The 25,165-nt window shown below is 39.7% G+C and overlaps 1 protein-coding gene across 1 annotated transcript in view; it reads left to right on the top strand.

The window, feature by feature from the left end:
- Positions 1-25,165, top strand: part of LOC104168278 (protoheme IX farnesyltransferase, mitochondrial) — a gene marked incomplete at its 5' end in the record, with an annotated part of 104,044 nt that overhangs the window by 10,589 nt on the left and 68,290 nt on the right. The window contains one exon of the mRNA XM_009708825.1: positions 680-804. Coding sequence (XP_009707127.1) covers positions 680-804 — 125 coding nt within the window. The remainder of the gene's footprint in view (positions 1-679; positions 805-25,165) is intronic.

Below are 25,165 nucleotides of genomic sequence, written 5' to 3'. Positions count from 1 at the left end.
TGTACTAAAGTTATAATTTTGGATGACAAAACTGAAATGGATTTTTATTCATCCACTCAAATTTTGAGGCCTTTAAGAGTTGCTGGGTCCATGTGATGATGCAATTGTACCTTCTGCCTGAAGTGGACATGTCAACTGGGAACAGTGTGAGCAGATACTCGTACAGTGAAGTTAATGGCCTCACTAGCTGTAGCCTATATGCCCTGAGTCTCTTTTTAACTCTCTGCACTGCTTAAGTTTCTCTTATAATTTGATATAATGCATATCTCCCAGTTTGGGATTTTTCTTAGTGATCTTCTTCCGTGTTAGGCTTTGGAATGGCATGTGAGTTACTGGAAAGATCGTGTCTCCTGTACATGTTGCATCAGGCTGTTTGATCCTCTAGCAAATCCATAAAATAGGGAATACAGAGGCATAAGTTTTATTCTCACTTCTTCTACTAATGTGCTGATGCTTCTGGGTTTCTCATTTCATCCCTGACAGTTTTCCTTCTCATCTTCATGTAGAGTATCAGTATTAATTGTACACAATTCCTGGAGCTAATTTGACCCATAAAAGTAGCAAAAAGTTAGTCTGCACAAGGGTTCTTACAGGATTTAAAGACCTTAACTCTAGTGGTATGTACGAAGGAGATGGTTTCTTGTTGATGCTTTGAACTGTGCTCTCGCTTGTGTTGCAGCTCTGGTTGTAAGCACTGCGTCCGCTGGCTTTGCAATGGCCCCGGTCCCTTTTGACCTGACCTGTTTCCTGCTCGCCTCCCTCGGAACTGGACTGGCATCGTGTGCTGCCAACTCCATCAATCAGGTCAGTGCATCTCTTCATCTGTACTGCAAACCGATGTTTTCCTGGCTTCTGAAGTGCTGTCAAGGAGTGTAAATGGATGGCTGGGAGTGCTGCGCCTTCAGCTGCCGCATGAGCTCTGCACCACTAAAGCTGACACTGCAGAAGGAATATAGGTCTGAGAATTAAAGTATAGTTGCTAGGCACATTGTGTTTGTTCATAATGGAGTTGATGAGGTTTTAAGCCTCCCAATAATAGTGTTTATCTTGATAATCAGGCCTGGGTCACTGAAAATGACATAGGCAGAACTGTGTAATTGGAGTATAAGAATAGCCACTGGGGCTCCAGCCTTATGGGCCTGGTTCTTTGGTTGCGTTATTGTGTGACCTTGTCAGATCTGTCTAAAGTATGGCTCAGGACACTTCTCTAAATTTCTGTAGTGGGACTTTGCTGGGGTTTGTGTGCTTCTGTTCAGGCTGGAGTGAGGGTATCTCCTGCACATCTACAAAGCGTACTGAAAATCTCCGTTGTGTGGTAGCTGTTTCATGCCAGAGATGTTCCAGGTGCCTGAACCTGAGCTTCCTTGCATGTGTGAACATGCCCCTGAAGCTTGATGCTGTGCTCTCAGCTCTCCTGCAATCCAGCTGTGAAGCAAAGTTGTCATTAGGCTCTTCCTAAGTCCCAAAGGAGAGCCTAACTAGTGAACAGGTAACAACACTTGTGGTGTTGAACAGAGTTATGAAGCACAGTAGCCACGGTCACTATGAGTTGTAAATATGGCCTGGAAAAAGACATGGCAGTAGCAGGGCCACCTTTGATAGCACTTTATGGTTTCAGCAATCACTGGGTCAATGGGGAGGGCTGAGTCCTGGGACCCTGTTAATGGAAGTTCTACATCTTGAAGTCACCTTGATTGACTTGGGCTTTTTGATGTTAACACCTTGTGACACCTCAGTTATAGGCACTCGATGTGCATTTTGACATTGCACCCGTAAGCGTGCATCTTGCTCAGACTGAAGTAAGTGCAGGCTTTACTGTTTGTTTTCGCTGAACTTAAAATTGAGGTAGGCACTTAACTTCGTGTCTGTTTTCTCTGCAAAACAGGAAGGATGATGCATGATTTTTAATTACTTGAAAGTATTTAGGAAGCCTGCCTAACTTAAAAACACCTAGGTAACCTTGAAAAACAATTTTCAGTGAGTCACGCTATTTTCTGAAGTATACGTTTGATTATCATGAACATATTTTTCACATAAAGTCTGGGTAGAAAAGCTGTGGTAACTAGGTGAAGCTTTCTTAGTTTTGATAAAATTTGAGAGATATGCTTTTTTCCTCCCTTTTTTCCTTTACTACAGTGTGTTTTAATACTAAAAATTCATTTTGTGATGTATCAATCCTTTGAAATATTTACTGTCATATTTACTTTTACCTTTGATGTGGATACTACCGGACTAAGAGGAGAATTAATTATTGCTTGTTTAGAGATTCCTGTGCAACTTGTCTTTCTTGAGATTTTGATAGATCTCCCTAGAGATGATGTTCACACACAAATAACTCGTTTTCTTTGTCTTCAGCTTCCATGTATGGCTCAGTGTTGTATTTTGTCTCAAAAGTAGCCACTTTTTAAACTCTTGGAAGCACTTTTTAAAATCTTGCTTTTTAAAATTTGGATATACTTGGGAGTACCAGGAATCCTGCGCCATAATTTGGAATTTGACACTTTTGAAGCTTGCTGGGATGGGAAAGGAAAGTTGGGAGTGCAATAACTTTGTACTTGGGCTCATAATTCACGATTTACTCCCTGCTATCTCGCTATAGGAACAGCTGTTAAATATGCACTTGAACAGGGAAGGTTACTCTGGCTTCACAAAGTGTAAAACTGTCTTTCACAACCTTTGTGAAATGCTTTAGATTTGCACACTCGCTCGTGTTGAGCCACTTGCCTATGTAGACAGACCACCAAGGCAGCTGCTGTTACTATGGAAAATAAAGAAGCAGAGTTGGTAACAAAGCAAAAGGGAAGAGCTGTGGTCTATGACCTTGGTTATCAGTGGATCCTTTCAGTCAACAAGCGTCCGTTTCCTGGTGTTGCTGGTGATGCTGTGTCTGAATTGGCTGGGAATTTAATTTTTGATATGTATTTTAAGCTTGGATAACTTGGTCTCGACCTTTGGGAAGGAGCACATTTGACTTGGAACTTCCTTTATTGCTACTTTGCTCTGTCCCTGGGTCCCCATACGCATCCTCTTCTCTGGCAGCTCATGACTCATGTTTCCCTTGTTGCTCCTTGCTATCCCTTAAGGACCTTTTTATATGATAACTGTCTTTCTGCTTCCCATATTGCTATAAATCTGTACATCTTTAAGGGCAACTCATCTTTCCCACTCCTCATTTCCCTGATAAATCTGTATTCACGATTTACAGTCCTCAAATATGTCGTGGGAAGGTAAAGTGCCGATTGTGTAAGATTCCTCCCCGTGATTTAGGACAGGATGTGAGGAGCCTGGTCCTGTGAAAATGTAATAGAGATTCTGTAATATTTGTGGAAGTATTAATACAAACTTTTAACTATTCAAATTCTGTGTTTTGGATTTTTTTTTTCCTTCTCTCAACCGCTTTATTTTAACAACCTGCTAGGAGCTGAGGCCAGTTGACCCGCATTGAATTGAGCTGAATTAACTATTTCAGTTCAATTAACTACTGGAGAGTAAACCAGGACTATGCTAAGTAATGCACAGAGACCAAGAAGTCATGTTTTGTTTCTTTATGAAGTTGGTCTAAAATAATCTTTTAATTATCTCTTCCTCTCATGATTTCAGATGGCTGTATGTCATACTTTAAACATTTGTTTTGGCTAACCACAAGAGCTAGAAAGTTAGAGGAATTTGCCAGAGTGGAGGTTCTTGCCCCACTTTCACTGTCCTTAACAAGAAAGCAATAATAAGGAAATGATGTGAGTTAGCAACTTTGTATCTTCCCATTGTTTAGAGAAGTACAATCTGGATATTTATCAACCAAAGATGTGTATTTACAAACCAGTTTCACAACGCATAAATTCTAAATTCTAGCTGTACTTTCCGATGCAAGTAGAAATAATGTATTTTATGACAATTTTGTGAAACTGGATAACTGTTTTTAAGAAGCTGATGACTTTTTTTTTTTTGGCACAACGAAAATGAAAAGGTTGCATTTGAAAATATACTGGCAAATACAGACAAAAAGTACTTGAGCATAAGCTTGCATTAGGGGCAAACATGCTGGTTCTACAGCAAGGTCGTTCTAGAAACATCTGTATAGAAAATGTCAAGAAAAGTATCCTGGAATAATTTATGTTAGACAGTAGTTTGAAAGAAACAGAATCTCTCAGGCTGATGGAAAATGTTATGAATTCTGGGGATCTGGATAAATATTGGAGGGTCCTTGGGTTTTCCTGTAGAGTGTATTGAGTCTGTGGGCTATGAGGGAGTAAACTCCTGCCGGAAGGTGCCAAAGAAAAGATAGTGTTTTATTTCTCTTGTCCTCTACCAGCAGTTCTGCCTCTGCCTCACTCCTTCGTATCACAATACTTCAGAGTTGTACTTCGCACCTAATCTAGCATTTTAGTGGCACGCTAAGCCAGTGGTTCCTGGTTCTCTTCCACATCACGCAACACTGCGTTATATCCTTCAGCCCTTCAGTATTGTACTACAACATGTCACCACTTTTCAATCCCACCTGCTAAAACTGCTTTCCTCTTTTTTTTTTTTTTTTTTTCTCCCCATCGTTTTTCTTTCTTTTTTCCATCATTGAAGTAGCTTAAAATTATTTTGGAGAGGTGTTCTTTATTGGTGTTCTATCTTTTCAAAATAATGGATATTTTACAGTGGTTTCTAATTAAAAAAAAAAAAAATCACTTAATGCTTTTACCAAGGAATAGACTGAGACACATTTTTTACTGTAACGTTACTAAGCTAGCCAAAACCACCGGAAAAATCTCATTATAAGAGATCAGTCTTATTAATTGCAGTTATGGTAAGGAAATGGAAATACGTTCTATGGTTTCATCTTGTAAACACCACATGTTAATCTTGAATAAAACAAATAATTATTCCTAGCATATCACTTTTTTATACTGTCCACTTCTCTGATTCTTTCAGTGTGGTATATTGGTAGGGATACACAGGAAAGTATTTATCTTAGTGTTGTTCCTTACAAGTGATAAAAAAGAATAATAAAAACATTGGTTTTCTGGTGGGTGAAGACCAATTTTGTAACTTATTTTTTCCCATATTATACTCATACTGTCATAGAAATGGAGTGGGAGAAAATTATATTAAGCTAGCTGATAATCTTTTGCATTTTCGTGGCTCTGGTTTTTGATGATTTTTGAAAACTGACTCAAGTTTCAAGGAGTAGAGTCTTACATTTATAATGGGGAGAAAACATGTCATTTTTGAGACTTCTGAGATACTAGCCTCTGATTTATGGAGAAGGAGATAAAACATGAAGAGATGTTTACAACACAATACATGGCATTAAAATGTTAAAGGAATCACATGCACATTTTATATGTCAAGTACATTCTTCTGTAGCTGCAGCACGGTTAAAAAGTGGGAGAGAGCTATAAAGATGAAAGCAGGATGTTTAAAATGGTTTGAATTTAGTAATCGAGAGATAAAATGATGTGGTTGGATTTGACTGATGGTACCTTGAAAAGGAAGCAGACTGGACTGAGTATCTTAGCTGAAGTTAGAGTGCTGAAAATAAGAAATACAGTAAATATGTTAACCAGAGTGAGAGGACAAATGTAAAACCAGTTAACATTCCTGTCCCTTCAGGGTCTGATCTCATGGCTGCGTTTTGCTCTTACTGTCATCCTGTCTTGACAGCGATGATCCCTTAGAAGTGTAGCTGTAATGAGTGGGAAGGATGGGTTTGGTGTTAAAACAGTGGAGTGAAATTCAGGATCTGAGTTCAGTTGCCAACCCGTGGACCCTGTATGGGATCTTTTATGTCAAGACAAACTGTGATGATCATTTGGATACTACAGTGATGGGCAGCAGGCTAAACAAAGTGAAAATAAAGCAGCTTCTCCTCTGGTTTTTAATCCACTTACTATCTCTATGCTGCCAGAAGGATAGCTGTAGTCTTCACCTTTTATGAAATTTTGCTGTTCTGTAATGACTTGATTGACCAATACTCACAAAACAACTTTAAAAATGTTAACAAAGCAATAAGCCTGCTTAGATAAGCAAATATTGCCCAGAGAAAGATCAACTGGAGCTTACAAATACAGTAACAATCCGAAATGTTCATTCCACCTCTGTTGCCTGTAGATGAAGCTATGGTTTGCTGTACTGATGGTCTGAAGTCAATGTTTTTACAGTTGTTTTTGCAAATATGGGTTAATCAGCAATACTTGGACTCCAGGGAATAAAATAGGCAAAATGATCCAATTCCGATAAACTGTTCATACCATAATGGCCAAGGAACAATGTCATCAGTTGGAGTCATGCTAAGGTGCTTGTATTCCTACGCTCAATTGTAATGAGTTGATGTTTGCTGTGTATTTGCAGTTTTCTGAATGACCTGATGTTTAAGGTCATGTCATGGGATGAAAGGAGTAGGAAAAAGTAAGTTTGAGGGGTTTTTGAAATTTGAAGTAAATGTTAAGAAAGAATGTGTGGCACTGATTGTCAGAAGTCCAACAGCTTGTTCCTCTCTCAAGATACATTGTCTGTAACTGTTTTAGCTTGCTCGGCCTGTAAAAATTGTAATTCATTTTTCAAGGAGGGAAAAAAGCCATGAGGAATTAGTTACTGTGAACACCTGCATTGTTGGGAGCAGGAGGACAGTTGGGAGATGTGCTGCCAGCTTCCATGGCAGAGAGAGTCTTCTCCTTATCAACTCCACATTTTGTTTCAGGGTTGTCAAACAGTAATGGTGATGATTTTATGTGAATGAGACGCAGCATCTGAAATAGTTTTAAAGTATTAACTCAACCCTTCTTTCAGCTATTGCTCCCCTGCCCCATCAAACAGCTTTTGTGAGTGAGAAGGAACCTGGGAGGTTTGTGTGTGGTTAGGTACCACCGACCTTGTGAGCACAGAGCTTTTTTTACTTGTATCTTCTTTTGTTTCTGCAAGTTTTATAAATATTCTGGTTTTAGCTTGATCAGAGGCCCTGCAATACTAATTGTTTCTCAGGTTCCCCATCTGAGAGTTGTTTAATGCAGGGGTTTTGGTCATAGAAGTAAAAACGGTTCATGTTGGACCATTAGATCCGAAGTAAACTGTTTGTATTCTCTGGCTGTGAAAAATAACGTAAAGTGATGTGATATTAATAGTTGTGTTCCTTTCAGAGAGTGCTGCTGTGGTTTCTGAGCAAATCTATAGAATCATAGAATGGTTTGGGTTGGAAGGGGCCTTAAAGCCCACCCAGTTCCAACCCCCCTGCCATGGGCAGGGACACCTTCTACCAGACCAGGTTGCCCGAAGCCCCATCCAACCTGGCCTTGAACCCTTCCAGGGATGGGGCATCCACAACTTCTCTGGGCAACCTCTGCCACTGCCTCACCACCCTCCCCAGGAAGAATTTCTTCCTCATATCTCATCTAAATCTTCCTTCTGCCAGTTTAAAGCCACTGCCCCTTGTCCTGTCACTCCCTGCCCTTGTAAAAAGTCCCTCCCCAGCTTTCTTTTTGGCCCCTTTAGATACTGGAAGGCTGCTCTAAGGTCTGCCCGGAGCCACCTTTTCTCCAGCCCCAAGTAATCTCCTCAAAGTTCTGTCTTGTCCACTTTTTGAAAGCTCTGAAAAATTACTTTTTTTTGCTTCTTCCACTAGCAGATTACTATGTTTGAATGAGAGAACCGGTTTTAAATGCCAACAAGATTGGCTCCATACAGCATATTTGAAAAAATCAGATTGTTGAATGATTAGTTTAAAGTGATTTAGAAAGAGCCTAAAATGACACTCTCAGGTTTTGGGTTTCCAAATCGAAATATTTCATGCCTAGCTAATAGCACCTTTCCCTTCCTGCGTGCATCCTGAATGAGCCCGCTGGCAGGCGCTTACCCTTTTTTGGCTGGAAATGGGGAGGGAGTCCATCAGCTTGCACTCCTGGTTGTTCATTTGGGATTAACACCTGATGCATCTCTGTCTCTCTGAAGTCCCTTTTGTTTTGACTGAGCAGATTGCCTGCAGCAGGCGGCCTTGCCTTTCATCTGCCCCCCCAGCGATCAAAAGATTGTCAGGAGTGGTTATTAAAACCTGGTGTTTAACTCTGGAGTACAGGACTGTCAGTGGTGGAGGCAGCCTGTGATGGAATTTACAGTATATAATAAATATAAAAGAAGTGCAACACTAGAAGTCTATCTTGTGCTCTAAAGTGTGCTGATATATGCTGCTTTGATATTTTAACTGCTAGGCGACCTTCATTAGTGGTCATTGAAGATCATAACTTACAGCTCCGTCAGATGATTCATAATTGTAACAGTTAGATCAAGTTAGTGCATAGGAATCCTTGATATCGAGTAGGAATGGCTCAGCTTGTAAAGATGTATTTCATGAGCAGTGAAAATGATGAGCACTAATGAGAACTAACCTCTGAAGGACCGATAAATTTTAAATGCAGAGATTATCTTTGCAAAGCATAAATTATTTGACCTACAATTGAAACTTGATAAAGGATCTTGGAAAAATATTATAAATTAATGCATACCATTGTTGGAAGAAATTATCTTTCCTCATATGCGTATTGTGGGAGTGTGATACCTGAAGAGTCTTCAAAAGAAAGTGGATGACTTCCCATAGCCCTAGAGGGAGGGGCACTTAGACCGCAGTCACCAAAGTGTGATGTTCAACAACGACAATGAAAATAAATAAACCAGCATCCTTTTTTTACTACTTTGCCTCCCTCTGGCATTCATTATTAGCAAAAGCTTCAGATTTTAGAGTTTAAATCAAAATGTTTTGATTTGATTCTTTCTCTTATGTTACATGTTGTATAGATTAAAATCCAACAAAAACCCATAAAGAGTGGATAAAAAGTTATATTTAATGTTGTGCCCCTTCTTTATGGATCATCCTGTTTCCTGATTTGATAAAGAAATTTTTTCTGTAAGTGCCCAAAATAAGTACATCCCATCGTTTGCTGTTTATTTAACAGGGCAGTCAGTGTAAGCATTGAGTGCACGCTTTCTCTCCCTGGGTGTGTTTGTTTGATGAGCAGCTTATGTCCTAAATGAACACCAGAAAGCGGGTAGGATGGTAAAGGGGATTTTATGGAGAAGATGTGACTGCAAGGACTGCAGCCTCCTCCGCGCTGCCGGGACAGTGCAAAGGAAACAGCCCTGCGGTCCTCTGCTTTCTTTTTCCCCGGCTGAAACTGTCCTTTCATCTGCATAGGCTTTGGTGATAGATATGGTCCGAGAGTGAATACAGAGAAAATTCCTGTTGTTATTCTGAAATATCAGTCTGATGGACAGGAGCTTTCAGGTGGTCACTGCAGAAACTACTTAACTTCTGTGCGTAAGTGAATCCTCAAGGTGATGCATTTTGATGCTACAGGAAGTTTTGTCTCATTAGCACTGCACTAAAAGGTTCTCTGGAAATACTGGGGGCAAGCGGGATAGGGGAAAAAGGAAGAAATAATTTACTGAATGATTAATTGTCGGAGTACTTCAGCGGTGTGGGGTTCCCTTTAGATCCAATGCCAGATTTCCCCTGGAAACCCTGATCACAGGCAGAACAAAGGAATTTCAAAGGACTGAAATGATGGAATGTGGAGAAAGCACTAGACAAAAGGGAAAACCTAGTACTTAATAAGATTTATCTGGCCTTTTGATCCATAGAGGTATTGCCTTTCTAAGCTTAGAAAAGGAAAAGTGAAAATAACTAGTCGATTTTTGTTGTTGTTGTTGTCAGTGTTTAAATACATGTTCTGACGTTTTCCAAATCACTGGGAATTTCTTCAACAATGCAAGTATTAAATTCTAACCTTATTAGATAATTAGTGAAACATCATTTTCTTTTTGTAATTTAAATGGTGTTATATATTTATTGCCTTGAGTTAGACTGCTGACAGTTTCAAAAGCGATAATCCAGTACCTTGTGTACTGTGCTGTATGAAAAATAACGAGTATGCAGCGAAGTATGACTCACAAGGGTTAAGGAAAATTATTTCCTGGTTCCCTGAAACAGCCTACCAGTACCATTTCTTTAGGGAGTAGCTCATTGAAACACAAACCCACAGCATTCTCGTAATCCCTTTCTTTTTGAATTATTTTAGGGTTTTCTCTTCAAATTCCCATTGTTAAAAAATACTACGTAAGTGCCATGAATTCAGATTCTACTTTGTCTTCATAATGTTGGGTGGGATTTATGCACAGTAAAATGGAGTAAAAGTCCTCTTTCTTTAATTTTGCAGGACTGTCATTGCTGTTAATACAAAGTTTTACTCTGCTTTGTCTTTGTTACACGCTCCAGTTATCAACAACTGTGGCCATGAAGAGTGGAGCTATCGAGCAGAGCGCTGATCATGCTTTGCAACTAGCATTGGCAAAGGCAAGTAGGGCTGGAGCAAGTACTTGTAATATTCTTTTTTGTATGGCCTGCAAGACGTTAATTTACCTTATGTGGCTTATTTTTTCCAAAGCTGCAGGATTTCACAGTAACGCCTAGTGCGAAGTTGATTCTGCTGACCTGATCTGCCAGAGCTCAGTAGTGGGTTTTGGGCAGGCAGGTGTCCCAAGGGAATCATCTCTTTCTCTGTTGTAACAGAGTAGGGAGAAGGAAGAAGAGATACCTCTAGGTTATGGGGAAAGGGATGAGGAGGGTCTTGGCACACCTTTTCCTATTTTAAGGAGTAAATTCCATGGATGTTCCCCGCTGAAAGTATCTTTCTTGTGCAGTTGCTAGGACTGCTGCAACTGTGAGGTTGAAGAGATGTGCTATTCTATTAACAGTGAAACTCTTGTTTTCTAGGGACTTTTTATGTGGGGAAGCTCAGAGTAACTGTATTTCAGGTTTCTGTAGGGGTCTGATGTAAGCAGATGCGTATGTAGTGCGTATTTGGGTGAATGTCTCTGTAGCCCATGCAGTAACTAATACTAGAAAGCCTGATGACAGAGTGGTATGAAGCGTTTAATTATTTCAACTCTTCTTTCCTTGGTCGCATTGATCCTTTTTTGTTACCTTTATATAGAATTTAACTGTCCTGGTAGTTTGGCACAGATACCACAGTGACATAGTTCTTTTGATTTTTCCTTCAAACTCCTTAAGTAGTTTGTTGGAAAAGCATTTGTAGGATTGTCAGGGTAGGAGATCACTGAGAGGGAGGTAAAGTGCTATACCAATAGGTGGGTTGGGTTCCAGTCTTAAAAACTCCCCATCATGTGTAATAGCAGACATCTGATCCTGTGTCAGTGCTATGGCATTTAAACATTAAATTTTTGAAGGCACTGTAACAGGTCTTTGAAGTAGAGTCTGCAGACCATGGCAGATACACGTTACGGAGGATCCTTCCCTTCATATCTATGGTGGTAACACAGAATTTTATTACTTAATATCTGTATTGCAATAGTGTCTTGGGAGTCCGGTGATTTTCCAGTGTAAGACGGTACTGATGTGTCTCCTGCAGAGTTTGCAGTGTGAGAAGTTACAGAGTATGAAAGTATGTGGGTTTGCCTTTAAAAACCAAAACACTTCTCTGCCTTGCATACTTTAGTTTTTCAGGGGAGCATAGAGGGAAGATTGAAAAGCGAGTGGATCAGTCTGTAGAAATCAAAGAAAGTAGTTATTGTCATGAGAGATGTGGTCTTGAATGGAAACAAGCTGCATTAAGCATGTAAAAACTCCAGGACTATCCATCATCTTTCTGGAGGTGAGTTAACTGAACCTTGGAAGTACTGGAGGAAGTATTAAGATTTGTCAAAGCTTCTGTTTGTTGGTAAGGCTACTTACTAGTGTACAGCCTAGAGTTTACTAAAAATCAACACACACCACATCCTAGAAGAAACAAGAAATTCATTGAGAATTGATTTATGCTGATTAAAATTCTTACTCATAAAATGCTTTGTAATTTTCCCCTATAATTCTGCTCATGGATTGGGTTGGATGTTGCTCTAGGCACTAGCAAGGTATGTTGCTTGATTCTTGGAAGCAAGCCTACGCTACACAAGAGGTTTGCAATATGTGATCTGCCTAATTTATGGTAGGATGGGTACACGTGGCTTGTAGAATATCGATGTCGCCAGCTCTTGTGGTATTTGTAAGTTGTCCTAAAAAGATCTCTTCTACCCACAGTTGCTGACGGTTGGAATTTGTTTTAAAATTATCATTCTTTAAGTAGATGGGCATCTGACACATTCTTTGGGAAGATGTAGAATATGTGTGTGTATATATATTGCTCCACAATGCCTTGGATTCTGGTGGGAAACGGTCGTCTAAATTGCACCAAAAATTGAGCAGTATCCCCAGTGGTATTATAACACTGGGATGAATAGAAAGCTGTAGTAAATTCTTCTTAAAAATTTTTATTTGTAGTGTCGAATAGCCATTTACCGCTAAGTGACTTTTTAAGAGGATTCTAAGCGTAAGCTGTTTAATGAACGAGTAAACCACAGCTCTGGGCAGTAATCCATTTCTTCTGGTTTTTATGAGATCTGTATGGAAACTGAAGGAGGAGGTTAGTTTTGAATACCAAAATCATTAGGTGCATCATCCAGATTAAAAAGCACAAGGCATGTTGGAAGTATCATTAAACTAGGACAAGAAATAAAATGGGACATGTGGATGGAAATGTAAGAGTTGTAGCAGCTTAATAATATGAGCTTTGACTTTAAACCAAACATGTTTGCAAGTTTCTGAGGTTTGGTATTCTCAGGTCACTAAAGGCTAACTCTGTCTGGATCTCTATAGATTATGTAAATTTTTGAAGTAAACCAGACTTCTAGAAGATGAAAATCTGTCCCTATAATCCTCCTTTTAAAACTTCTTTCTTATTACAGTCAAGATTTATGTTGATGCTCCTAACAGAGACATGACAATCTGTTTTAACTTCAGAGAGTATCATAAAGGTGGTGGCATTTGAAAGCAGGCTGAATAGTTCAGCTTCAAACTCATTTTTATGTTCTGAAATTAGATACTTTTAAAAATAATAATCTTTTACAAGATGCATTAAGACTTAGAATGCTTTGTGTTTATTAAAGGGCAATAAAAGCAAAATATTATCTTTGAAGGGCATCTTATATAAAAATGTTTATCTGAAATGGCCTTAGACAGCAAGGGAACTGAATTGGAAATAGAAAACACAGTTGCAGTGAAGCAGAGGACTCTGCCGTGTTTAACGTACTGCTTGTGCTGGTTATGGCTCGATTCCGAAAGCCTTTCTACCATCGTTTTTGGCAGTTTCCCAACAGCGGGAGCGTGCATGTCCCTGGTTCATCAGGACTGTCACTGCTCAGTTAAGTTTTTCTCTCTCCAAGGAAAATTCCCGTTGGTTTGCAGATAAGTAGCAGAGCAGCGTCTGGAAGGGACAAATACAGAATACCACCTGGCAGAGTTTCAGCCGTAATGGGGAAACGTTGAACTGCGATCCGTGTTTTGGGTTCACATTCTTCATCCTTGATTAAAGTCTTCAGAGGGAGGACCACTCCTGGTGGAAATCATTCCTGCCTCCTCTGTGAGATGACGGTTGACTTTAACTCCCTCCTGATCTGGATGTTTCTAAAGTTTCTTTTGAAGTGGGGCCAAGAGGTGATGCAGAGGCTTATAAGTGGGGCAGGTTTTGTAGGGAGAGTTTTAAGTATTTTATTAGAAGTGTGGCTACAGTCAGAGAAAATGGCTAACCTATAAAGCACAAACTTTCTTCAAGTCATCATGCAGATGTGGTTCCCTTGCTCTGGTCATATCTAGAGACTAATCATCTTGGACTCTAAGAGCTGTTTTTATGCCAGGATTATGTAAGAATAAGTCGGTGGTATTAATACAATACCATAATTAGTTTCCATATAGCATTAAATAGGTGACAGTGAGGCAGAGTGTGATGAAGGTCTTTAAAAGCACAGCTGACAGGGAGATGATGTTTAGGAAATGGTTATTTACTGTCTCTTGAAAACAACAATGAGAGCTTTTAGCAAAAAGCAAGTTAAAAATGAGCAAAAGGAGTCTGTTTTTTCATGCAGTGTGCAGTTACAACTGGACTCCTTGCTACAAGAGGTTTGGATGATAAAGGTTTTGGTGATGGCATTCATGTAGTCTTTTACATCTTTGGGATTTGCTTTGTTTATTTTTCAGTTTCATTTCAGTTACTAACAAATTGAATGACATTGAGACATACAACAGAACATGAGATTTTTTTTTTTAAAAAAAAAACAAACCAACAAGCACCAAAAAACCCAACACCTCCCTCCTCCCAAAAATTGCTACTAAAAATTAAAGGAACTGCACAGCAAATTGCTTTTCTACCCAAAAATCCCCCCTTTGGTTCCACTTGACCCCCAAAAGCTTCTTTGCTTCTGCTGCTGTTGCTGCTAACTCTTTGTGCTTGGAGAGCTGCAACCTTTCTTTTTAAGCCTGGATTTCACAGCAAGTGTTTGGGTGGGTTTGTGTCTCTTCGGTTGCAGGTTGTGCAAGCTCTGTGGGGTGTTTTTGTGGTTAAAATCAGAGGTAGGGAAGGCTGATTTTAAGTATTTGTCCCAAAGAGAGAAATAAAAGAAACAGCCAAGTGCTTAACTGCTTTGGAATGAAACATTTATCACAAATGGCTCTTCGCATTGCTTGAGAATGTGCTCGGGGATGCTCTTGGAAGATGTGCCATTTTCAGTGGGATCTGGAGCAGAACTATGAGTAGAAATGGTTGGTTGCATCTAAAAGTAGGCTTTCTCCCTGTTTTCTATTTAATTCTCTGTTACTGATGAGAGTATCAGATTTAAACCATGCTTCGGGCAGTCACCGTTAGAAGTTTCCCCCTTGCTGCCTTGCTTTTTTCCAAGAAGGTCTCTCCATAGGGACCAAAATTGCAGAATATTTCCTTAAGCCACTCTCTCCACGGATCAGTGTCTGTTCTGGCGTTGCTTTGGTGATAGATATTTCCACGTGTAATTGTGACTACCCGTAACTTCCAAAGAAACCCCTCAAATAAGTTATCCCATGACCTAGTCACTATATACTTTTGCTGGCTTCAGATTTGCAGCCCCAATGCAGAAGATGTTTTCTTCTGTGTTTCCAGACCTCCTTCATCGGGTAGGTTTTTTTTTAAAGGCTTGTGAGTTATGTGCGAGTGTACTTCTGTAGGCGACAGTCGTTGTATTTCAGAAAGTGGCGTTAATTGTGATAATGTAGCGTACAACTCCTCTTTGTGAAATTCAAGTCTTTTTAACATCACCACCTTCAAAGACAATAAAAATTCCAGTCTGCATTTATCTATTCCCATGTGAGGAGTTACTGCAGTGTATATTGTATCATTCCATGTGAAATTCTTCTGCTTAATAGTCTCATTTATACACAGTTGTCTGAGGTCAGTTTTCCATTTTGCAGTTGTCAAACAGCTGTCAAATTAAGAGACCAGATCCCAAAGTTCATTTACATTTTATGCCATTCTTTGGGTGCCTGTTTCATATCTTAATATAACTAATGATTTATCTACATATCTTAGTCGTCTTTCTGCACTTGTTTTTCACAGATGTTCACATCCTCTCACTTTTCAAGAGCAGCCCTTAAAATAAAACTTCTGTAACTTTTTTTTTTTGTTAAGGCTTTTCATTATACAGCTAAAGGAAGACGGCGCTGTATCTTCAGTGCAGGCAATGTAAATGAAAACAGTTAAAATTCTGCCTTGTATTAATTGTAATTTGAATTCTGAACTGAAAAACAGAAGAGAAAAAAAAGTTTGGAAATGTGTTGCTAGAAATTACAAAAGAGAAAAATCTCAATTTCATTCATTTATCGTTCGTTTTGGTTAATAATTGGCCTAGCTATTGATTTCCCTCTTTAACTTTTGATTTCTTGTTCTTCAATAGGAAACCAAAATTAAAAAGGGCTTTGTTCACAAATCATCTTTGTAGTAAAATGTATTCATTTTTCATCCTCGGGAATATCAAAGGCTCTCACATGAGTGAGAACACAGAGACTAAATTGGATGCTATTTGTGGTTTTGTAGTATGATGATCTTACGTTGCTGAGTTCCAAGCATAGATTTATACGGTGAAGATTTAGGAGTTGTTTTCTTATTTTTTTCCAATGGTGTAATGATCAAAGGAATATCTCTATACATGCCATTGATGTCTTACTACAAAGTACTTAAATAGCCTGAGGTAGCCATCTACTTTATAAAAATTCCTTAAAGACAGGTAGGACCCTTGGGTGTTAAATGTATACTTTTGAGTTTGGTGTGTTTTCAGGGGAGGAAGGCAAGAGAGATACTATTACAGGCCACAGCAGCTCTCTGTAGCGCTGAGCTTTAAAAGGCTCTTTAAAAAGTAGCCTTAAATTATGGTCACTGGGGGAAGTTTGTCTAGGGTACGCTGTGCCAGAAAATGTTTCTGTGCCATTTCAACGTCATTTACTAACCGATTCAAGAAGTGTAACTTAATTAACCCTTTCCAGGTTTTAGGGGAAAATTCTGGTTTACGCAGAGATATTTGTTGCCTCTTGCATTCTGGAAAGAGGCAGTTTAAAGACTATCGATACTTCTTTTTGCCAGTTGCTTAAAGACCTTATGGTTTGCTAAGTAAAGAGTAACAATATCCTTGCTATTCGCTGCATTTCATAGGCATTTCATAGGCAATTATTAGTCTTTTTGGTTGATGGGATCCGCATTGGGATTGTAATAAAACACAAGTCAATGTGAAATTGGATGCAGACTAGGAGAGCAGATAAAACCAAGTGAAAATTAATGACAGATGTAAAAGTTATTGGTAATAACATAGTCATCTTTTTACAATCTTTTTCCAAACTATATTTTTATTTCAGCAGATGTCACTTGAAATCTTCAGAGTAAATCATCTCTTTGATTTTGATTATGATCTTGAATACTGAAAGTAGCTTAATTGTGATGGGATCTGACTTATTTATGAATATGTTTTTAAATTTAAGGGCAGGCATACAGATCCCAGGCTGCAGAATTGTTCAAAAGAGGTTGTGAAGGGAGGATGCAGAGTGTTCCAGTAGATGTCCGTAAGTCTGTTTTTATGGCTTGAGATGTCACTAGCATTAACTGCAGGGTCCACGGAGCATCGCTGAAGCTGAGGATCTGTCATCGTCCCAAGTGGGACATGGGGAGCGGTGGGGCTGGTTTACTCAAGGTTCCCTAAGAAAAATGTGGGAAAGCACAACTTTTTGGTGCTGCTTCAGTGCTGAGCATAAATAGCACTTCTATAAGCAACTGAAAAAAAGCCTTCCCCACTTGTTTCAAATCATAAGCAAGCTTTATTTTTCTTAGTTTCTTACATATGAGAGACCATCCTGGGTCAGGCCAAAGGGCTGTCTGATTAGAGGATTCTCTCTTCAGCAGTTTTTTATTCATTGACGCCCTCCCTATCTCAGACCCATCGGGTCGTGGGACCTCCTCATTAATCTTGCCCTGGCCCTGTTGGCTATCAGCAGTGCTGGGAGGAGGATGCCTGACCTGGGAGGTTCTCAGGACCTGAGATGATCTTCTGTTCCTCCATGGAGCCTGACTGGGCAGCACCTGCCAGCTCCCTGGGTGCCCATTTTTCTGGAAAAGACTGGTTGTGCCACCAGCTCTTCCCCATTTTTGCACTGTTGAGTTTCCTTCTCCTTTTCTTTGTCCCTTGAGCTCTACCCACCACACTTGTTTGGCGTGGAGATGGAAAAGGGTATTTTGCTTCAGTAGGTGAAAATCGGTAACCAAAGTATATGGTAGTAGATACTTAAGGTTAAGATGAGCATAGGTATGAAGGGATAAGTCTCCAGAAGACTCTCCAGCAAGTTTTGTGTCAGGGACTCCCTGAAAAGATGATGATGCCTCTGTGTCTGTGAAAACTTTCCTCCATGAATTTGTCCAATTTCCTTTTTTAGCAGTGGGAGAAGCAATGACCACTCATCTCCCTGTTGGCTTTCCATGCCATTTATGTTTTTATAGGCACGCCTCATATTCTCCCTCGCTTGCCCTGTTCCAGGCTGAAGAAAGCTGCTCTGTCTTGCTTCTCCTATATAGAAGCTGTTCTGTACCTGTGTTTGCCTTTGTCTTTTCTTTGCTAGGTTTGTGAGCTTCTCTTCGAGAGAGGGGGACCCAAGGTGCATCCCCTGAGGGTATAGACAAGGGTATAGAAGGGATTTATGCAGTGGCGATGTATGTGCAGGGCAGCATCCCTCCCTCAACAGGTATGTGTGTGTACACATGTACATGCACCCTGTTAGTGGGTAGAACTGAACAGCAAATCTGATTAATCAAGTCCTTAACATAATTAAAATTAAGTGAGACCTCTTGGGACAGTAATCAATCGCAGCAATCGGCTGTCTCTGGTACAGTGCCTCTAGCTTTTGTTTTTCTTTTCTTTTTGAAGCAATTTCTGAATAATGACTGCCTCTTCCGTAGCCTTGTCTGTTCCTACCCTGTAGTGTCCTGTCTGACGGAAAATAGCTCAGAGGCGATTGGTTTATTTTCCACGGGTAACATAACATTGATGTTTATCCATACATACAGCCTCTGCCTCTCATTCGATATCTGCTCGCCTGGTGTTTTAAGGCACTTTTGCAATTCTTCACTATCAGCTTCCACCCTTAAAAGTCTGAACGGCTTGATGGGAAAGCCAAGTGGTCTGTCTATCTGAACATACCCTGTTCTTGGGTGAAGTAAGAGCTTGAGATCTTACTATTGTGAAGCACATTAACCATCTTAGTGAGGTGGAATTACCCTGTTTCGAAGTGTTGAGCTGCTGTTACAAAGGGAGGATTGTTGTAACCACCACTGCCTCCTGTTCCTGCTAAGAAAAAGAAGTAGCATCTTTTGAGAAGGGATGCCATAGACATGTCATCCAGGATAGGATTGCTGACAGTGCCCATCAGCCTGATGCAGGTGGTACTTGTAATCCGGTGAGACTCTTCAGTCCATGACAGAAAGGTGATCTCAGCAAGACCCCTGTTTTCAACCCTTCCTTTTGGTTTGCTCATGTGAGTCCCGGCTAAAGAGGTTGGGAACCCCGTTTGGAGGGTCCTACATTTCTTATGTATTGCAAAGGCATTTAGGAACGTGGTTCAAACCTGTAGCTTTGGAGTTAGGAACCATATATGTTAAAGTTAGATAGGAGTTACACACTTAGATACCCTACATTCTCGATGTGGGGATGTCAATAAGAGGCCTGATTTACATAGGTTAAGCATATGTAGTTTGTGCTGAGCTTAAGCAGAGCCAACAGGGAGGTGTGAGCCCAAGTCTTCTGCAGAAGGCACAGATGACTTTGAGCAGCATTACCCTAACGAGAGTGCTCCATGCTTTTGCTGCTCAAATTACTGAAGTGTTGGTTTTGACACAAGGGAATATTGATTTTTAAACCGCTGTCATGAAGTCAGAAGACGTTCAACTGCAACGTGGGTGGAGGGAGGCTCTGAAGACTGCGGCATGGTGATTTCAAGGTTAACCCATCGTCTAAGGGATCCAAAATTTGCTCCATGTTTCTGGCTAGAAGGATGGCTTCTGCTTCTGAAATCAGACTTTCTCCCAAGTCACTGCAGCCTTTTTCTTTGCCGTTAGTGCCCATTCTGGGATGTTTATTATTTGAGTGGAGAAAATGCATATATGCTTTAGCCGCCTCCCAGAGTACTGCTGCACTTGCCCTGTCTTTCTCACCAGCGAGCTGACTTTTCTTGTTAGGCTCAAAAGAGAAACTACCTCCTCCCCTGCCCCTACTGAGCATTTGCATCTGTTTCAGATCTGGAGGATCACTGGTGTGCTCAGAAATTTGTCCCTTTTTTTTTCTCCCCTCCCTAAACTGTATCACTTGCTGCAATAAAATCAGGGTTTTTTTGTGTGTCTGCTATTCTGTAGTAACCTAAAGGCAAAGAGAATTTTAGAACTGTCACAGCTACCTGTCTTCTGTGCTCACGTGCCCCCAATACATTGTTTACCATGTTTGTGTTCAAAATACCCTTTTCTGTCTCTATTTGCCCAAGATGGGCCCAAAACTGAAGCTCAATCAGTGTCAGGCTAGTGTGTGAAACAACGGACCAGCAATTTTCTTAGCAGGAAAAAAAGCATATACATTGGTGACCAGCTGTCAGAGCAAAAATAATTAATGCATCAAAAAAGTTTCTACATGTTAGATAGACTGGCTTTATTTTGTTTAATTACTGAAATTAAAGCTATTGGAAGGGCAAGAACATTTTGTCTTGTGGTTCATATGGTTCGGCCCTGGAAGACCAGAAAATACATAATACAAACTGGATGCTGATATATTATTTTTGCACAGATCATAAAATTAATAGTACAATTATATTAAAAAGGTATAAATTAGAGTATTTAAATGTTATTTTTATGGCATATTAGGTGGAATTATTTTAATGTAAATGGTTTATTTCAAGGAAACTGTGAAATTGATAAATAAATCTACTCTGTTCCAGTGCTAAACATGTGAAACTTAATCTTCTTGAGCTTTACATCCGCAGGCCGGTGTCCTTGTGTGTGCAGTAGGATGTAGGTGCTACTAATGTGTGTAACAGGTGCATGTAATTTAACTGTAGAACTAGTCAAAATACCTTTAATCAGTTAATGTTAAGTCAAACCATATGGATCCACGGCTACCTTTCTTGTGCTATCCAATCGGCCATGCTCCGTGCTTTTGTGGGTCAGCGTCTTGTAGGACCCAGCAGTGGGATGTAGAAAAGACCCAGTTGCTGAAATTTTAATCTTTCTGCTCCAAAGTAACAGCTGCAGGTAGTGTAAGTGCACAATGGCCTGTTTCGGCTTTTCTACTTTTATCTGTGGGTGGGTTTGGGAGATTGCAGGGTTGTGTGCGATGCTGCGAAGAGCACAGACATAGAATAGCGTGTTTATGGGGTTGAAGAGGCATTAAAGATACTTCAGCATCAGCCTGTGTTAGAAACGTAACCAAGGCTTGAATGCGGAGAGAATAGGGTGCTTGTCCGGTCAATAGCTTTCAACACTGAGTTTTCTGTGATATTTTAAAACAGATGCAGTGAAAACAAAGCATAAATATCATGGAGAGATGGAAATGCTCATCGTACAGGGTTTTCCAGCAGTGGCTGATGCAAAAATATTTGGAAATGCCTAGCAGCTAGAAAGCAACCTCACTGCTATCCAAGGCATGAAAATGTTTTTAAGTATATAAATGGCAAGTTCCTTTCTTGTTCTGGAATATTAGTTTTACCAAAGACCACTTGAACTAGGACAGAAACAGATTTGCTGGTGGACTGGAGTAGCACGAGCATCCAACACCACCGATACCATCTCCTGAGCAGTAAGTGTTTTCAGTTTGTCTTCTTGTCGCGTGTGGATTTCTACTTTAAATTGTTGGCAAGTATTTCATTTTTCAGACACTGTATTTGGCATATATATTCCCTGTTAGCTGATGCTGCTGGAGGAGGGTTATTTCATCGCGTTGTCTTTCTGGGTGGTCCTCCCAAAGCTGTAATCAACGTACAGACGGCATATCTTGTCAGCGCGGGGCTCAGCACCACAGATTTATCTTGTAAGATAGCACCGGCCAGAGCGTGCCGGCTAAGGATCTGTTCAAGGATCCTGTCTACAATTAATTAAACTAACTTTTGAAGCTGTCTTTTTCTTTCTTTGTATTAAAACAATTCGGAACATCAAGTTTTCCCTTTGAAGTTTAACTTCAAGTTCATCGGCTGTGTTAGTGGCGTACATTTCTGCAGATCACAGCTTCAAAAATCAGATGATAAATTTACTCCGGAGACATTTGTAGGATTTGTTTTCTCGAGAGCTAACCTTAATTACCATTTAGCTTCATCTTTAGAGTCTCTTTGGCAATTGATTACAAGCAAATGTACGCAAATAAAAAGTTCCTTTGACAGATATTTAAAATAGCCATGGTAGTAAGTTTACCACTAAATACCACAATACTGTCAAAATAATTTTCAAGGCAGATTTTATACATATTTTTTTATCCTTTTACCTAAAGTAAATATCTTCAAGTCATTAATGACTTATTCTTTCTTCTGCTAATACAGTATAAAAACCAAATGTTGACTACTGTTATTAAACTATTTTAAGAGAACTAAGTTGGGAAGCTGGAGAAAATATACTGGATGGCACACTTAGGAGCTAGGCGGGGTCTAAGAGACCCATAACCATAAAATATTTTTGATTAAAAAAATTTACAGAAAAATAGTTTTTGTTGTTGCTGGTAATAGTAAAGCAAAAAAGCCCAAACCCCAAACAAAAAACCCAACAAAAAAACCCGCTAGAAAACAAGGCAGAGCTGTACCACTAGGGAGTACGTGCAAGAGTATTGGCATTTCTTTTATGCCACTTGTGAAAAGATTTCATCTTTATTCTTTGCCCTCCGAGAAGACTTCAAATCTAATGTTCTGGGTAGCAGAAGACATCCGCTCTACTTTCAGCTTTTAAAATACACGTCAGCACTTAAGTTGGGTAGACAGCAGGACTAATCATATTAAGCACAGTCTCCAGACTCCCGGCGAATGCATAATTAATACATTGTTTTAGAGGTGCGGGGACAGGGGCGGAGGGCAGGGGCTCGGTGCATAGCTCGCCGCGGGCTGGGAGCCTGGTGCTCGGGGGTCCGGAACACCGTCGCTCCCTCCGCTCGCTAAATCTTGTTCGTTACACCTCGAACGAGAGCCAAGCCATCAAGCAGGCTCCATTCAAGTGTTTGCCACATCGAGCTCTCGCTGGGGTAGTAAATGCTAATTCAGTGTCAATTAGAAAAATGCCCGTAATGGGGTGCTGCAGTTAATAAGAGGTGCTTCTGTTGATTCGTTGCTCGGGGTTTTTTTTTTTCCTGCTCCCTGTATTTTGTGCATCTCTCACCACTTTGTTTTTTATTTTAAGCAACTTAACTTGAGTGCATTTTACTATTTCATTTCCATTTTAGATGTTACTCCAAAATTTACTTTATGCCAATATGCCTTTTGATCGCCTAATGCAGTAAATTGTTGAACGCCTTCTGTTTAACCATTAAACTTCAGTATAACCCCTGTATTTGAGCGTTTATGGCTGTTTTTTGAAATTAAAATTTAATATTACAGGGTTGTTAGAAATGTATGGTAAACTGTGCTACATAAACATACCCATACTTTACTGATAAATCTACTCTAATCGAAAGTGAATCCTGGTTTAAACTTGCATTGCCACCTTAACTTTCAAAATGTGTGAAATGTCTATCGCAGATATGTGGTGTAGTCTGGCTTTTTGATTTTATTTTTTTTTTACATTCCTGTGAAAACAATGTTTCTCCAAGTTAGCCATGTGTTAACCTCAAAAATGTTAGTTTTATGGGTAGCGTTGCCCTCATAAAACAAAAATGAATGGATAACACTTTAAAGAAGTCTGCATAGGAAAAGGAGTTTGAAATAACATTCTGCTCTGACTTTCTTGACTAATTTAAACTACTGTTATATTTTTGGTTAAAGGTTAATGTTCCTTTAATTGGCCTTTTAATCGTACATCTGTGTTTGGTTGTTGGGGGGTGTATCTCATTGAACAACATGCCCTTAGCGTTCGCATTTTTTCCTAGTAATCTCGGGGGATTCTTCGTCCTTTTCTGAAGCGTGCTATCTGAACTAATTGCCTCCGTGCTTTGAACAGCTTTCTGCCAACAAATATGATAATATTTTAGGAACAACGTTAGGTAAATTCTAGGGCTGACTTCTAGGTATTTTGAATTGCAGCATGTTTGAGCTTTCAGATCTCTTTGCAGTGATTGGGGGGGGGAAGAGGGAAGAAATTAATTAGCAAAATAAGATTTTAATAAAAAAAATAAACTGTATATGTGATTATATCTTGTAAAAGTTCTGAGAAAATGATTGATTGCTGGATGTTTGAAGTTTGTTTATGCCTTCCGCAGTACTATGCTCCATTCTCTTGCACGGGGTAGTGTGTTAGTTCATTGTATTCGCATTTTCATTAGCCAAAGCCTGCTTGGACAGAAATCAGTGGTAGATTTTACGCTATCTTTAACAGGAGTAGGACTTATCCTACAGAGCTAAATATGAATATTGTTATGTACTACTAGAGAGCAGGAGGAGAGTGGACCTCAAAAGAGGACATCGCATAGTGAAAGCATATTTAATTCATCCGCCCATTGGCATCACTGCTAACATGGGATTGTCTTTGATTTTGTAATTGGGGTAATCAAAAGTGCTAGGAGACAAGTCAACTTAATTTGATTTTTTTTTCCTTTTTTTTTTTTAAATCTCTGAATACTGATGTGCTTGGTGCGTAGCCAATTTCGGTTTCCTGTTGAGAAGCATGTAGCTGCATTTTCCATTTGATTGTGTAGGTCTTTCTTGCATTAGTAGGAACAGAGAAATGTTGGAAAAGAAAGGAACTGTATTAGCAGGGAGTCTCAGTAACTTTGTAATGCCTGAAATAACTTCTAACTGACTTAATGCTATTTATCTGTTACGGAATAATAATCTCTCTGTAACATAATTAAAACATGAATTAAATCATTGTCTGTCCAAGAAGATGGAAAACTTGAGAAAACTGCGTGGTAATTGCCAGAAATAGACTTTTTAATTACAAAAAAGTATTTTGTGGTGCATGTATTTTTATGCCTAGTAAACACCAAGCGCTTTCTCGTTCTGAAAACCTGAACAGTTCTGCTTTATCTGACAAATTTACGATTTGCTTTATGCATATGCTCTGCATTTATTACCTGAATAATGATACAATTATTTTAGCAAATATGGGGTCCTGTAAAATAAACAGTTTTCTTTAATGCAGTAAATAATCACAGTAAGAAAGATCCAAATGAAAGACCCACTCCAAAGCTCTTACAATTTTCATTCTCGGTACTGTGGACATCTGCGTCTGTACGTTTGTGCGGGTATTCATACCCACACTGAAAAATTCACATTGCGCTCCGGAATGACACGGACCCATGATTTCATTCTACATATGTTTTCTGTCCACGTCACCGAGTGCCTGACAGTGGCTGTAAGTCCCGCTGTAAGGTAGTTTATTACCAATCCACTACTGTGTAGTGTCTGATTTTTCTCCAGTGCCAAAACAGCCTCCAGAAGCCACATGAAAGTTCGGTTCCCCTTCCCACGAGTGTTCTTAATTTATTCCAAAGTCGCATTTCTAATAGTGGTCTAAGACTCCAACGCTGTGTGTGGTTTTGAAATTACAGCAGCAAACCGCAAAGACAAAAAGCCCATAGCCCAGATTTTGCAGTTCCTGGATGTAAAGCTGACTGGCTTCCCCCCCCCCCCCTT

Source organism: Cariama cristata, unplaced genomic scaffold, assembly GCF_000690535.1.
Source record: "Cariama cristata isolate BGI_N322 unplaced genomic scaffold, ASM69053v1 scaffold3091, whole genome shotgun sequence".
NCBI lineage: Eukaryota > Metazoa > Chordata > Aves > Cariamiformes > Cariamidae > Cariama > Cariama cristata.
The sequence above is the reverse complement of the archived record's forward strand: the minus strand, read 5'-3'. Positions and strand labels throughout refer to the sequence as shown.